Source organism: Anas acuta, chromosome 6 (genome assembly GCF_963932015.1).
Source record: "Anas acuta chromosome 6, bAnaAcu1.1, whole genome shotgun sequence".
In the NCBI taxonomy this organism is placed as follows: Eukaryota; Metazoa; Chordata; class Aves; order Anseriformes; family Anatidae; genus Anas; species Anas acuta.
The window spans coordinates 5,566,363-5,582,012 of NC_088984.1; the positions used below are offsets into that span (position 1 = coordinate 5,566,363).

A 15,650-nucleotide genomic window follows, 5' to 3' on the forward strand; every position below is an offset into this window, starting at 1 on the left:
TCATACTGTGCAAAGCAAAATTTTCTTTAGCTTCCCCAGTCATTACCATTTATGTTTTAAACAACAACAAACACCACCACCACCAACAACAACAAAACAAAGCAAACAGCAGTTAGAACATATTGAACACTAACACATAGCATCTTTTCAGGTTCAGTTACCTGCGCTGTGGAGACATTCAGTTGCCTAGGCTCCCATGCCTGTGTTCCTCAACACTGGCTCTGTGATGGTGAAAGAGACTGTCCTAATGGAAGTGATGAACTTTCTACAGCAGGCTGTGGTACGTTTGCATGTTAAAATGCTTAGTATTTCTCTTCTTGATACTTTTGCCTTTATAATATCCTGATGCTGTTTGTGTCCATAGTATCATAAGTTTATACTGCCAAGATTATTAGTAAATTTTGACTAACCTCATGTGAGCATACATACCAGGATCCTTAAATGTTGTAATCAACCTAATATTTTCAGGTTTTGTTATTGATGCCCAGTAGATGAAAATCAGTGTGTGTCACAATATACAGCGTGTCTACTAATGAAAATTAGGTGATCGTTGACAATGCAGTCTTCTTCCTCTTCCTGAAGAAAATGCTGCTGCATGTGAGGGAGGTTGTGCATCAAAAAAGAAAACATAGTTATGTCTCCAATTTCTTCTGGCTAATTGATCAGATGTTGGCATGTCCTCCTCTATAAAGTATCGCTTCCAGTCTTCTGAAATACATTTGTACTGAATGTGTCAGAATTAAAGTACTATTTTCACTAGGGGTTTTGTCTTATCAAAGTATGTAACCATGATGTAGATTAAAAATACTGAGAAAATGTCTTTGCACTGAATGTATATTTTATGGTATATTATTTCTAAGATGAGTAGTATTTTGGGTATTTATGGTTTTTAAAGAGCTTTTGTTTAGGAGCAGAGTAACATAAGAAAGAAACCTGTACTTTACTAACTTTATTTCTCTCAGAGGCAAACCATAAGTTAGCTGTGGACAGCATCAACTTCTGAAACCTTTTTGTCTTGGATTATGTGAGATTTTAGCTGTCCTTTAGGTATCTTGGTGGTTATGAGCAGCTTTTTCTGTCATTTAATTGTGTGATGATCCAAAAAACTAAAGTTATTTACAGTGAATACACTGAAAATAACTACTTCTCATGTCATTTCTCTGTAAGAAAATGGCTATATACCTTACTGTTCTCAATTTCATTTTTTTTTATGTACTGTATTTTCTTTAGCTCCTAATAACACTTGTGATGAGAATGCTTTCATGTGCCATAACAACATCTGCATTCCCAAACAGTTTGTATGTGACCATGATGATGACTGTGGAGATGGATCAGATGAATCACTGGAATGTGGCAAGTACAATAAAAGTTGAATAAACAGAAAAATTTCAGACTTAACTAAAGGGCCTTATGCAAGGTCTGCTTCTTTAAAGTCACCATTGAAAAAAAGATCTCTTCATTTTTTATAATTGTTTTAACGTTAGCTAGTGGTATTAACTTGGAGATGGAGCTGCAATGACAACTTATTTCCTATGGTTGTGACTTACAGTTACTTGCTAATGAGATTTAAAATAATTTAAAAACATGCAATCTATAACTTCAGGTTCATTAAGATGAAGCAGCCATTCCTGCTGCATTGACATTATGTAGGTCAGATCAGGAGTGCACTTTTGAAGTGAATCTCCCAGGCACTCCCACATATGGTGTTTTGGCACACATGCAGCAGTGCTGAAGCAAACAAAATGATAGGGGGAAACAAACAAACAAACAAAAAATCCTTTGAAACTGAGCCAGATAGTAGGTATACTTCAGACAGCAATGGACCCAAAGTCCACAGGAATAGAGGAGAGCTAGTGTGAAGTAAAATCCTGTAATGCCTCTACTGTGAATATTAGGTTCTCATTACTAGTTACTTCATTCTACTGCTGCATCCTTACTGCGCCGTGCGACTGATGTGGTTGCCCGTGTAGTTAGCTACCCTAGAAAAAAGCAGATCAAACATGTAGACTTCCTATCAAACTTTATTTTTCCTTTTCAACTAAGTAAACTATGTGCTGTTTTGAAAGGTGCTGTTGATGACAGTAAGTTGTAATGAAAAGCTGCTTACTTCATGTAGTTTAAACCAAATCAGGATCAAAGCATTAATAACTTACAATTAAATGGAAATCAGTGAACTATACATTTGGTATAAATAACAGCAACACAATGGATAAATCAGAGTACACCTTCAAAATGTTAATATACCTTACTCATTTTTAAATGCCCTCCTGTAACTAATCCCCCAAACTTCTGAATACACACACACATGGCATCTACTGGAGATGTGGGTGCTCTATCTGAGTGCATGCCTGTTGCTCTCTACAGCCCACTAATCCATGTAGGACTGTAGCTTTCTATGAGGTCAGATGCACACCCCATTGCGCCCATACTGACTGTTTTTGGTGATTGAAGTGCACACTTTATACTGACATTGGTATCTTAACAGCTGTTGCTATCTAGATTATTTTGCCAAAAGAAGTCTTTGAGAGTGTGCCCATACAACAGTGAAAGCATAAAGTGTAGTTTCTGCATATCAGTACCCTTTATAGGAAGTGACTCATTGGGGGGGTTTGTTCCTTTATTTAGCACTACATGAACAAGCTGAGGAGTCAAGGGAGTAGGAGTGCCTTTCTGATCAGTTTTTACTTGTAAACAGTCTTCAGTTCTTTAATAAATATTTAGAAGCAAACAGGTTCTCAAAAACTTCAGAAATAGGTGCATTGTTTTTCTAAATGATTACAATTTTTTGCTCATGTATTTCATTTGTTTTCTATAGCATCATCTACATGCATGGTCCCTTAAAATACTAATACATATACAAGTAAATAGAAGTGTTTTGACAGACTTCTGAAGAGGGGCAGAAGGAGGAAATAGCAACAGAAGAAGGGGATGTACAGACTCCTGAACTAATTGTAATATAGACATGCCTTCAGGAACAGGCTCCACTTAATTTTTACTGAGTAAACTGAAATCTACAGCAACATCTGTTACACATTGCAATGCTTCAGTGCGATTTTCTGTTAGGTGGTAATCAACTACACACAGTAATGTGTGACTAGGATGAAACAGCATGGTAAACTCATTATGTAATTTTAGGGAAGGGATACATTCTTTTATGAGAAAGGTAACTACTCGTAGAGAGCAGGAAGCAAATTCCAAAACAGACTTTTTAAGGTGCTGTCGTGATGTGAAAATTAACCATCTAATCCACTGAAATATCTAATTTGACTGCAAACTAAGTAGCTTAATAATAGCTCTATTAGACTTCGGAGCTCTGCTAGATCTGCATCTTGATATCCCCCCAAATTATGATTATTCAGCATCCACTGCCTACTGAGTGGGATAAAAATTCATTTGGGATATTTTTCTAAATGATAAGTTAGGGGATTCCATTTAAAACACTTTTTTTTTTCCATCTGTATTATGCAAGGGTATACTTTATTTGTTTGTTTGTTTTCATTGGGAATAATTCAGATATAATATAAAAATAGGATGGGTAATTGGAATAACCAGTTGTAACTTGTATGAGATTTCAGATCTAAACAGATTGTAAAAATTCTTGTAGCCCTTGAAAATTTCTTTTACACATTTTTTAATTCCATTATATAATCCTGTTTTGTTTATGAAATCTAAAGAATTAATTAATTGTAAAACAAACAAACAAACAAACAAACAAAAAAAACACATAAAAATAATTCAGGCTGGGGAGACCATGAGAACAAAATATATCCTCCCTAAAATTCTCCTATTGCCACTGTTGGAGACAGAATACTGGGCTAGATGAGCCACTGTCTGATGTTGTAAGGTATTTAGTATGCTCTTTAAAAAAAACAAAACAAAACAAAAACAACTATTCAAGAATAATCTGTACAAAATACTCTATGTAGCTAATTAAAAGACAAATATAGGAATAGGAAGAATTTTCTTATCCCAATTCCCAGTTTCTTTATATCCTATTCATACAGAAAAGAGACAATATTAAATTAAGAAGAGAACAGAGGCTCTTGTTCTTCGCATTTGTAAAGACATTTTTCATGGTGACATCTTTGTGAAACATTACAGATCTGAGGTAAAACTGTTGGCTTATAGAAACGTCCAGTCAAAGGTGTTTCAGACAACCAAAAAGTATCAAATATCAAACCAGCCTATCTTCTTTTAAGCATGATTGCATGTTAAAAGAGAGAAATGAAGAAAAAAAAAAAAAAAAAAAAAAAACAAGGAAAAAAAAACACCTCAGAGGCCTCAGAATTATTTTGTATTCCAAGTGATGATTGTAATTGATGTTGTAACATATTGCATTTTGAAAATAGTACATTAACACATTTCTAAATGACAGCTAAAGATACAAAAGGTTCAAAGCTCTTGATGTAGAGTGGTATCTCATCCCAGGCAGTCAAATGTCATGTCCCATCTGCTATCAAAAAAAAAAAAAAAAGATATGCTATGTAGTAATTAGAAAATAAAGACAAATATTAACTCTACTTCTATAATTTGTCTCTTATCGCTGCTTGTTTCAGCCTGGGTATTTAAATCAAAGCTTCAGTAGTAACTAGAATTTGAATTTGCTTCTTTGAAGAATCAAATTTTTTGATTTTTTTTTTTTCCCAGGAGGAAATAATCTTAAACATGATTTTGCATAATTTGTATTTAAAAAAAAAGAACCAAAATCATTCTTTATAACCAGGCTGAGTATAGCTATTTAATTCTTCTTCTATAACCATGTTTACTCTGTATTTTTTTCTTGAGTTTTAAAATAAATCACAATTTGCTTTCAAGATTCTTTTCAAGGACTACAGGTAATTTGAGGCAGAATTTATATGCATAGAATATAGGAAAAATTACAGTTTTCTTTCCAAAACAGGAGCACAAGTTTATTAATAGTTGGTTTGATGTAATGAATCTTATAAGTAAATATCTTTCAAATAGAGGGTGATTTTCCATCTGAAACCTTCATGTTTCAAAATCAAACAGGAAAAAATAAATTTGTGTTGACTCTTCCGGATTTTTCTATTGGCTTATTGTTTTTAAACTTTAGGTTATACAGACATGTTTTAAGAAGAAAGTATCTTCTTATATATTACAATTTTCTGTGAATAATCCATTTTAGCTTTTAAAGTATATAAACTTTATATATCTTTCTTAATTTTGTGAAAGTCTTAGAAAATGCGTGCTTGGAATGGTTAAAATGATTACTATTCTGCATGTTTCAAAGGGAAAGCTTGTGAGTAGTAAGCATGTTGTAAAAACTACTTGGTGGGTAATGTAATTTCTCAAATGTCTCTTGGAAAGCTATTTCCTAATAATAGCATAAAGTTAAATTACTTCTAAAGGAAAATGTATTTATGTTTATGTGAGAGGTGCATAAATATGTTTTGTGTAGGTGGGAATTGTTTCTTGACTATACTGTGCTGCATAACAGCTATTTGATTTCTCTCTTTGTTGGTAGACATTCGTGTGTAAGCAAATAATGCTTTGTATCTCTTTATAGAACAAAAGACAATTTTAATTAAAATGCTTTGTTTATGCAAAATTGTATGTCAAAAGTATTAAGTAAAGTATGACATCATTGATTACTATATTTCTAGGATATCGTCGCTGTCATCCCGGAGAGTTCACGTGTGCTGATGGAAGATGCCTGTTAAATTCCCAGTGGCAATGTGATGGCGATTTTGACTGCCCAGACCATTCTGATGAGGCACCTATAAATGTAAAATGCAAAAGTTCAGGTTTGTATTTACTGAGCAGATATGATTGGGTTTATTGATATTTTTTACTGGCATTTGTAAATTTGCTGAAGTCCGACTGTTTTTTGAGCAGTAAATGAATCCTGGTCTGCATATAATATTTTCTATGGCTTTTTGAAAGACTAGTTCTTCTGTCTAGATCTTATGGCCTTATTGCACAGTAGGACTTTATAATGATTTTGATGGAAATCACTTATTTGCTTTGTGGTAAGGCAACATATGTGCTTGATATTTAAGTGTTGTGATTCTGATATGAAGATCTGGAATGTAGCTGAATTGACCTGTTGCCAAGATGTGAGGCTGTAGATGCGCTCACATTGTAAATCAGGAAGGTATACTTTACCTATATTTATAGAAGTCAGACGTAAAATCCCAATCCTTGATAAAACTAGCATTATATTATAGTCACATCCTAATATGTGTGAAAATTAAATGGTGGTATTCAAAACAGTAGTATTTATTTGATAGATCTCATGTTATTGCTGAAATTTCATACCATAGGGAATGCATAGGGAGCTTCTGCTACCAGTCTCTCGACAACTGTACTGAATATCTTAATGTTATGAACATACACAAGAGTTTTCAGATAATCTCAAAAACTGCAAATGAATTCTAAAATCTTTTAAAGCCTTGGGATTTGTATGATATAGATGTTAATATGTGAATCTGTAGCTATGTCTAGCATTGCACCCTGTTTAATGATCTGACCTGTTTCTAATCTAAGTCACTCATTACAGGAGGAAAATTCCCTGTAGTTATCTTGTATTTCAACTTCTCCCTTTTAATTTTTCCAAATCTAACTTTAGAGTCTAATTACAGAACTCCTCCTAAAGAAGTACAAACTATTTTAATTAAATTTAGTTCTATATGATAGAAAAAGTTTATCTTCAGTGTTATCAGTGTAATTTTTTGTGCTGCTGGTTTGTATTACATCAAATGCATGATATCTAACATATTTTTTAGGCTTCTAATTTGCATTACTTCATTTTAGCTTGTTCTTTTCTAAGGGAGGCATTCAGCCTCGTAAATACATTGACTATTTTCAACTAAGTCTTTCAAGATGGGAGGTTCCTTTAAGTTTTCCAAACAGTGAAAAAGCAGATACTGGAAAGTAAAAAGGTATTATAATACTATCAGTAAGAAATGAACATTCAATTCTTACACAACTATTTGATGTTACATGCATATTGCAGCTGATCCAGCAGAAACTTAATTCCAAATACTAATCAACTACACAAAGTTGTTTCTCCTTTTTTTCTTTTCCAGAGCAGTCATGTAACAGCTCTTTTTTCATGTGCAAAAATGGCAAGTGTATTCCTCAAAGTCATGTTTGTGATAATAAAGAAGATTGTAGTGATGGTTCTGATGAGAAAAGCTGCCACATTAATGAATGTCTCAGTAAGAAAGTTAGTGGCTGCTCTCAAGATTGTCAGGATCTTCCTGTTGGATACAAGGTGAATATCTATTAAATATGGTGTTAGAAAATGCAAATTCTTAATTCTTACCTGTTTCTTAACTATTGCATGATTATTATAAAACTCCAATGTGTTGCACACTTGCACACACATTGTGATACGTGGCTTGCATTGAAGTGGCTTACCTACTATAGCAAGAAGATTCAAAATTTTATTTCCAGTAAGCAAATAATTTCTAAGTGTATATATAAATATTTTAAAAAAGGTATAAAACATATTGATGTTTAAACCTATTAAACCTATTGACAAAAGCATACAATTCTTTGTATGTAGCAAATTATGCTGATGTGTACAGAGCATTGAAAAACAGTCTCCTTTTCAGTTGTGAAAAAATCAAACGTACAAGTGAATAGCAGGAGTAGAAATTGTCTCCATTTTTCTTTCCTAAGGCAAAGATACTAACATAATTGAACAAAGTACCATTGCCTTAATTTCAGAATAAAACCTGTAGTTGCCTGTATGTGATTTGTGTTGAATTACCTGAATCTGCTATTTCGTCTTGAAACATGTAGAAAAGAATACTTCCTGTGTATTGTGTAAACCCTAATCACTGCACTAACCTGTAAGTAGAGGCTGTGGGTTTTGAGAGATGTTTTTTCATGATTTTAACTCTACAGTATCCCTAACCGCACACCCAAACTTTTAATCGTTTTAATAGAATATTGGCTCATTGAGATCTAAATAGAATTTGGACAATATGGCTTAGGCCTTTAGGTAGTCAAACCCTTGAAACCATGAATCTGAAGACCATGGAGACTAGACTAGATGAATCAAAGTAGTAGCAAAGTTGTAGTAGCCTGACTATGTAGAAACCAGATGATGGGTCTCTGCAGAGAACAAAATAGAGAATACAAGTAACCAGACATGCAACTGTCTGAAAATATGCCCCAATTTCAAAGCCTCTTCATTTCTTGACTATAGTGTTTATATCAAATGATTATAGCCCTTTTAAATTACCAGGGATTAATTCCTTACAGTTCAGAGGAATTAGCCCAGTTCTGAAAATGTAATGAAAACTGCAGTTTTAAAATTCTGAAGATCGTTCACTTATTGTTTATTTTTAATCCCTACATACAAGTTAATTCATTTGAAACTGATGTGAAATAACATCATTTGGTCTTCTGTGAAATACAGAAGAGAATCTCTGTTTAGAATGTATGGCATTTCTGCATTTTTACTGACATTTGTAATATTCTGAAATAATAGTTGTCTAATACTATGATTTGTTTTGCCTACTGTTTCAAAAGCTCTCTTTTTTTTTTGTCCTCACTTCACTTGGCCACCAATTTCTTCTGATACGTATTTGCTGCCTTTAGAACTTTCTTCTGATTCAGATCTTTATATATTATCTTCCTCATCCATTCTCACCTGTTTCTACCCAGTTGTGTTTTGCACCACTGATGTTGCATGCAATCAGTTTACTGCAGTGATTATCAGACCCAAGTAAAAATTGGCTTCAGAGTTGTCATTCACATTACTGTATCTGTTACACAGAATGCTAGATGTTATCAATATTCAAGAAAAAAGGATTAAAAACCATTGATCAACCTTACCAAAAAGTCCATGTGCATTTGAAAATAAGGAATTCAAAAGGGGTTAATGTGTCATTATTTTCATGTTTTGTTTTGTGTTTTTTTTTTCTCCATGTTTTTATGGAAAAATTCTATATTTTATGGATTTTTTTTCCATATTTTTGAAAAGATGCATTTTACTTTTGCTTCAGTTAATGTAGAAAGAATAATTACTTATTTTAAAGAGATATCTATTTGGAAATTATATTTATGATCTCACCATCAGTTGAAAAGAAATGTAGCTATGTCTGCCTGTTAACAGTATGAATAGCAGTATAGTTGGAATTTTACTTAAAAACCTGAGGCTACATAAAGAAATTTATGATGCTAACATGTTCAAAAGATAACAGAGTCAGCAAGTAATTCAAAATGAATGTATTTGTGTTCTTTTTTTTTTTCCCCAGTGCAAATGCTGGCCTGGATTCCAGCTGAAGGATGATGGCAAAACATGTATAGATATTGATGAATGTTCATCTGGATTTCCCTGTAGCCAGCAATGCATCAATACATATGGAACCTACAAATGCTTGTGTGCAGAAGGGTATGAAATACAGCCTGATAACCCAAATGGCTGTAAATCCCTTTCAGGTATCACAATTCATTATTATTTTTTTTATTCACAGCTGTATCCAAAATAATTTGTGACATTCCTTAACTCCAAGGTCTTTGTTTATCTTTTAAGCAAGATAAACAGTTACTTCAAAGCACAGTACTTCTTCAACAAACAGTAGGAGTGTGATTCAGTGCCTGAATGTAATAATAAGTTCTGGTTTTAGTATGTATTGTACTTAAATCATTTTTGGTGAATAGTTATAGTGGATTATGATAGTTTGAATTATTTTATTACGAGTAGTATTGGAAAAGTCAAAGAAAAAATCAACTTCTGAATCACAAAATAATAGCAATATGTTTATGTAAAAGACATATGCTGTTTTATTTCATCTACTTTTGAATATTAGACTGTTCCTCAGACTTCCTAGTATGTTTAATGTGAGCATGAGAAAAGGAGAATCAGGAAAATAGAACAGAAACTGCAAAATCCATTATTTCTGTAACATATAAAATTCTCAACTCTCATCTTCAATACACAGTACAGTTCAAGATATATAAGAACACTGCTTATTTCCTCACACCTCTGTCCATGCCCTTGATGTTATTTTTATGTATTTTAGTCAGTAGGATTCATTAGGTCAGTGAAAGAAAGAATAAAATGTTAACAGAAAAGAAACAAAACTCCATTACTGCTTTATGCTGGATTTTGTTCATAGTGTAGACAATCTTCAGCTTGAGGAGATTCCTGCCTTGCAGAGTTTTTGTTTCATTGGTTGGTTGGTTGGTTGTTGTTTTATCAAAACCATCTATTTTCTTTCTAAATGATAGGAAGACTGGAACCTCTGTTTGCCTCAAAATTCCTGTCCAGGTGCTTCTAAGAGTAATGAGCAAAAGCACAGGGGAGGGTAGAGATACAGGATCTAATTTTTACTTTACTCCTGTCTCATGCCTTGCAAGCCACTCATATATTCAGAACTCATAGATTGCTCAAATGAGAAGGGGAGCTGAAGCACATTGTTGGACAGTTGTATGCTGGAGTTGTAATAAATCAGACTTCAAAAGTGATGATGACGAAGCTGTATGAGGTGTGGCAAGGATGGTTGTGCTGTGAGGAGTTACCAACATGCAAATGTTCAGTATAATGCTGATCTCTTGCATAATTTGCCTTGAGATCTTTACAACAGAGCAGAGATTGCAGCCTTTCTCCACAACCCACTAACAGTCTTTGCTGAGGATGGTGCCTCAGATCATGAAGAACTGAAGAATATCTTACAAGTTAAACATATAGGTGGAGCAAAGTATTTAATACAAGAACAGAGTAGGCTTGACAGCACATTAGATCCCAGAATGTATGAGCAGTAGACAAAAATCATAAATACATTTTCTCTTATTACTATTTTTTATGTATCAATCTCTGTTAGTAGAGTGAAAACAAAGACAAAAAAAAAAAAAAGGCCACTGTGTTTGTCAGTGATGTATCAAAGTGATGGCATAATCTGAAGGAATATTATTTTATAAACTAGAAAAATGGGGTAAAAAAAAAATAAATTTAAAAAATGGCATAAATTCAGAATTAGAAAGTGAGATTTATCCAAATAGCTGTTTCTTTATATCTAAAATATACAGAGTGTTGAGGTTTCAAAAAGCAATGGACAAAATGTATTTGGTTTGCAACAGAAAAAAAATACTAGTCATCTTAGTGATAATTTGAAAGTGAATGTTCAAATTAAAACAAGTGGTATGAAATATATTTCAAATTTAATTGCTGACATTAAATTAGCATAAAATACAGTATGGTTCCCATATTCCAAAGGCAAAAAATTAAATTACATTGAAAGATATACTAATTGATTGCTTTGTTCATTTTTATACTGCATCATTGATCTTTCTTGGAACATTTGAATGTTTTAAATATTTCTTTCATCCATAACATTGATCAGAGCATGTAACATTTATTTTTCCAACCATCTGTATTTCAGCATTGTATTCCTGATTTTCCATAAATTAACGTAAAAGCTAGTCTAATATATTCTTTCTCCCGGGGTTTAGATGAGGAACCTTTCTTAATTCTGGCTGATCATCATGAAATAAGAAAAATTAGCACTGATGGATCCAACTACACTTTGTTGAAACAGGTATAATCATAGTACCATGCTCTAAGTTTAACTTGATACTTTTATTTTTATTTAAATTGTGCAACTGACAGAAATATCATGCTACAATTGGCATTGTATGCACCACAGAACAACTGCAGTACCTTCACAGTTTTGATAATATTTTAAATTTACTACCTGAGTATTGAGATGATTAAGGCTCAGGCAGTTGTTTTGTCAGTCATTCTGATGTATGAAAATTTATGTTATTTGTGATCCTCTTCCACTGCAATATGTTTTGACCAATTTTAATATTTCATTTTTTTTAAAAAAAATACATATATATTTGGCCATGTATTATTTGGGCTAATTACTGTCAGAATCCAAATCTATTTTTTTTAAATTTAGACAAACTCGATTCCAATATTTGCAGCATTACAATGCATGAACACGCATCTTTGTCTAAATCTGATTTTTTGTGTAATTATTCTAAATTATTATGACAGGGAACAACAAAACAAAGCAAAACAAATCTTCGAAAAAAAATAAAAAAATATAAAGTTGCCCAGTAGCTATAGAGCTACCATTTTAGCAGTTTCTACTCTGCTTCTATGCTTCACCTAAGTGTAGTTAGTTACCACAGGTTAGAGTTCCAAATCAGTTATGCCAGTCAATAGCATCAGGTTTTTTGTGACTTCTTGTGTCAGTAGGCTGTGCTTATGTCACAAGAAAGGTGTTTAGGTCACAAGAAAGGTGTTTAGGTCTTCACAACAGTAATTACAAAATTAACCATCTTGTATTAAACATTTTAATTTATTTAAGCATAGGTAACATTTTGTTAAAATCTGTTTGTTCTTCTGAAATCCTTTTGACTGCCTCTCATCTACATCTCACTGCCTTTCCTCTTTTGCTGGTATATCTATTACTAGAAGCCTGTGAAAAGAGTGGAGCAACAGTAACATTTCTTTATGCTTGGTGCTGACAGATTGGCACAGAGCTTTATTAGTCTTGAATTTAATGGACTCCTTTTCACTACATTAGGGACAATGTAGCTCTAGCCATTGAAGACAATCTGTGGTTTTCGAATCACATCAATTCATTAGTCTAATATATATCTCAACTTTTGAAGCTACTGGCCTTTGATCCTATAAATACTGCATTTTTGAAAACATCCAGATTTGAAAGCAAAAGAGGAAGCTATACCAGCAGAACAGGTGAGCTGTCTTCCTCATGAGGACATCCTTTTGTCCTTGTAATGGTACGATGGATCAGCTCTAACCCTTTCTTAGACATCTGCCAGATGAAGGCAAATACCAGAACTGCTCTGGCAAAGGAGCAAAACCTACCTTCTCTGTGCATTTGATCTGTGCTTTGTCATTCTAACAATCGTTCATATAAACTCAGAGTAGAGGAGATGAAAGCAGGAGTTCATTTAATCTTCTCTGAGTTGTTACATGCCAGCTTTTTCCTCTTTTTTTTTTTTCTTTTCAAATGTACATAAAAAGTTCAACTGTTTAAAATACATTTCATCTGTATTCTTTGCCTTCCATTTTCTTCACTTGTTGTCATTAAAATCTGTAGGATTTCCGTAGGCAAAGTAGGTAGAATCTTCCTGCTCCTTATTAGTGATTTTAGTTGTTGTTTGTTTTTGTTGTTGTTGTTTGTTTGTTTGTTTTTTAATTGATGCACCAAGGGGACCATAACTTATGGACTAGGATAGAGTATGCTGCATGTAACCGAGACAAATAAAACCACAGGTTTGAGATGCAAGGTTAAAGCAGCTGATGCCAACTAAAAGTTTTACCCTTCCTTCTAAAAGCAGAGTAGAAGATACAAGACAAAGAATAACGCTAGGAGAACTTCAAAGTGATATGCAGAGCAGGAAGAGATACTGTCTGGACAGAGAACTCTGTTGCAAATATGCAGGAACAATTTTACATGCAGCTGATGTTCTGATAAATATTTGAACCAAACTCACTCAAAAATAAAACACTTGAAACCAAAGATTTGAAGGCATTCAAATTCTTTTATCAGCCTGGATACTTAAGAAATGTATGCGCTGTTTTAAAATATGTAGGGATAAAGCTTTTCAAAAATTGGTGACGTTGATTTTCAGAATTTTATACATTTTGATAGTCTTCTGTATTCATTCATCTTTAGTCTTCTTTGTTAAGAATTTGGTGTGTGGCTTTATCTTTAGGTGAATGTTTGCTAGTAATAGAAAAAGAGACAGAAAAATTGTTTCGTAGCACAAGTAAAAGTGTCAGAATTGCAACTGGCTTTACCAAAAGTGTGTGTACATGGATATGTGATTTTTGAAACACTGTGTCGTTTCAGGCTTTACTGGTGGTTTGTGCTGCCTGATCACTCCTTTCCTCTTAGGTTTTGCTCAAAAGATAGATCTACCTTATTACACAGTAGTTTACAGATAAGCCACATATTACTTTCAGGGCAATTAAATATTGTTCTTATTAGTTGTTTATTTTAGAGTTGTCAATTCCAGAGCATTCTCTCTACAGGTATGAATTTCAATAATGAGAGAGGTTGCCAAAATACCTGAGAGTAAAAGGTCATTGGGCTGATAATAGAATTGATGAAATGATCTTATGGTTTTAAAAGTGCAAACTGCATCTATTCTTTTTGCTACCCCTGCTCCATCATTTATTGATAACAACATCTCTGTATAATATTAAGAATAACCATGAATTCACTACAAGTAGAATGTAAAGCAAGTTATGGGACAAGGCTTTCCATTCTCAAATAAGGAAATGAGGGCCATCATTTGAATGCACAAATGTTTTTGTTTGTGTTTTTGTTTGTTAGAGTAATGCCAAAGGTAGTAATTAACAAAAAGATTGAGCAAAAGATAAATATATTTACTGATAAAGTTAATTTCAGAAATGAAGAATATCACACCTTCATTTAGTTTCAAGTCATCTGACTTTTTGAAGTGCAATAGTTATTTGTCACCATATAACTAAAGTACCTCAAAAAGGTACTAAAAAATAATGATTAGTAAAGTGAAGCATTTTGATGACTGTTATATGCAATATATTTTGCATTCTGAATGCTATCAAATATTTTATATTAAAACTTATTTGAATAAGTTGGCTTGATTTTTTTATTATTATTTTTTTTTTCCTTTTTTAGGGGCTAAATAATGTGATTGCAATAGACTTTGACTATAGAGAAGAGTTCATCTATTGGATTGATTCCAGCAGACCAAATGGCAGTAGGATAAACAGAATGTGTTTGAATGGAAGTGACATCAAGGTACTTGTTGATTAATAAAGTTACTATTAGAATGTATATATTTTTTTTCAGTATTTTGGAAAATTCTCCTTTTTGGCTGTAAGCCAAATTTTGAAGTTTGGGTATATGCATATACATACATGGCATGATCTAGCAAGTCATAGTAAAATTTAATTGCATTTGGATCTTGTCTGAAATAGAGTTAAGGGCTAAGAGGATTGTATTCATGAGCTAAATTCTGTATGAATTAACTGACAGTTGACTGAATTGTTAGTGCAGTGGGGTTTACAGAAAGCCAAAGAAAAAACAAGTATAAGTAGGTAGGTAGGCTGTGTAAATATACTGAAGTACTGAAGTTATGGAAAATGCTGTAGTCAGCTGGTCTGTAGACTTTAAATGTCACACTGGTCATTTCTGTGACTGGAAGAAGTTTAAAGTGACCCTTCAAAAGAAAAGTCATTAGAAAAGAAGATAATTGGTTGATGCTTCTAGATAGTATAACCAAGCCACAATATGAGTTTGCAGAGCTGTCCGTTTGTATATGAAATGTCCCATGTTGCATTGCATAGCTTTGATGCAGGCACACATTTATAAAACAGTGAAGCTGGTAATGCTAAGGTATTAGGAAATAAAATATTCTATTAATGTGAAGAAAATGTTGCACAACTTGATCTAATTTTAGAAAGATTTTATAAGGTGGTAAATAATGTAATAACCTGAAATGATGTTTTTACATATTCATAACTATAAAATTAGAGTAAAGTACTTCACAGTATCTCTTATCTTGAATGATTTTCAACGTCTTCATATGGTAAATTAAATTAAAAATCACACATTCAGTAATACATTATAATGTTTACATGTAAAGTTTATACTTGAGTGCATATGCTTTTAGTGGTGAATATGACAATAAATTAGAATGTA

General features: G+C 32.9%; 1 protein-coding gene across 10 annotated transcripts in view; it reads left to right on the forward strand.

Moving 5' to 3' along the window:
• LRP1B (LDL receptor related protein 1B) overlaps positions 1-15,650 on the forward strand; it is a 666,036-nt gene that overhangs the window by 548,854 nt on the left and 101,532 nt on the right. For all 10 annotated transcript variants that reach the window (XR_011098017.1, XM_068687099.1, XM_068687103.1 and 7 more), the window contains 7 exons: positions 152-280; positions 1,231-1,353; positions 5,625-5,765; positions 7,050-7,237; positions 9,234-9,417; positions 11,431-11,516; positions 14,625-14,747. Coding sequence is in view for 9 of the 10 variants with exons in the window: in XM_068687099.1 (XP_068543200.1) it covers positions 152-280; positions 1,231-1,353; positions 5,625-5,765; positions 7,050-7,237; positions 9,234-9,417; positions 11,431-11,516; positions 14,625-14,747 (974 nt within the window). In the remaining variant the exon portion in view is untranslated. The remainder of the gene's footprint in view (positions 1-151; positions 281-1,230; positions 1,354-5,624; positions 5,766-7,049; positions 7,238-9,233; positions 9,418-11,430; positions 11,517-14,624; positions 14,748-15,650) is intronic.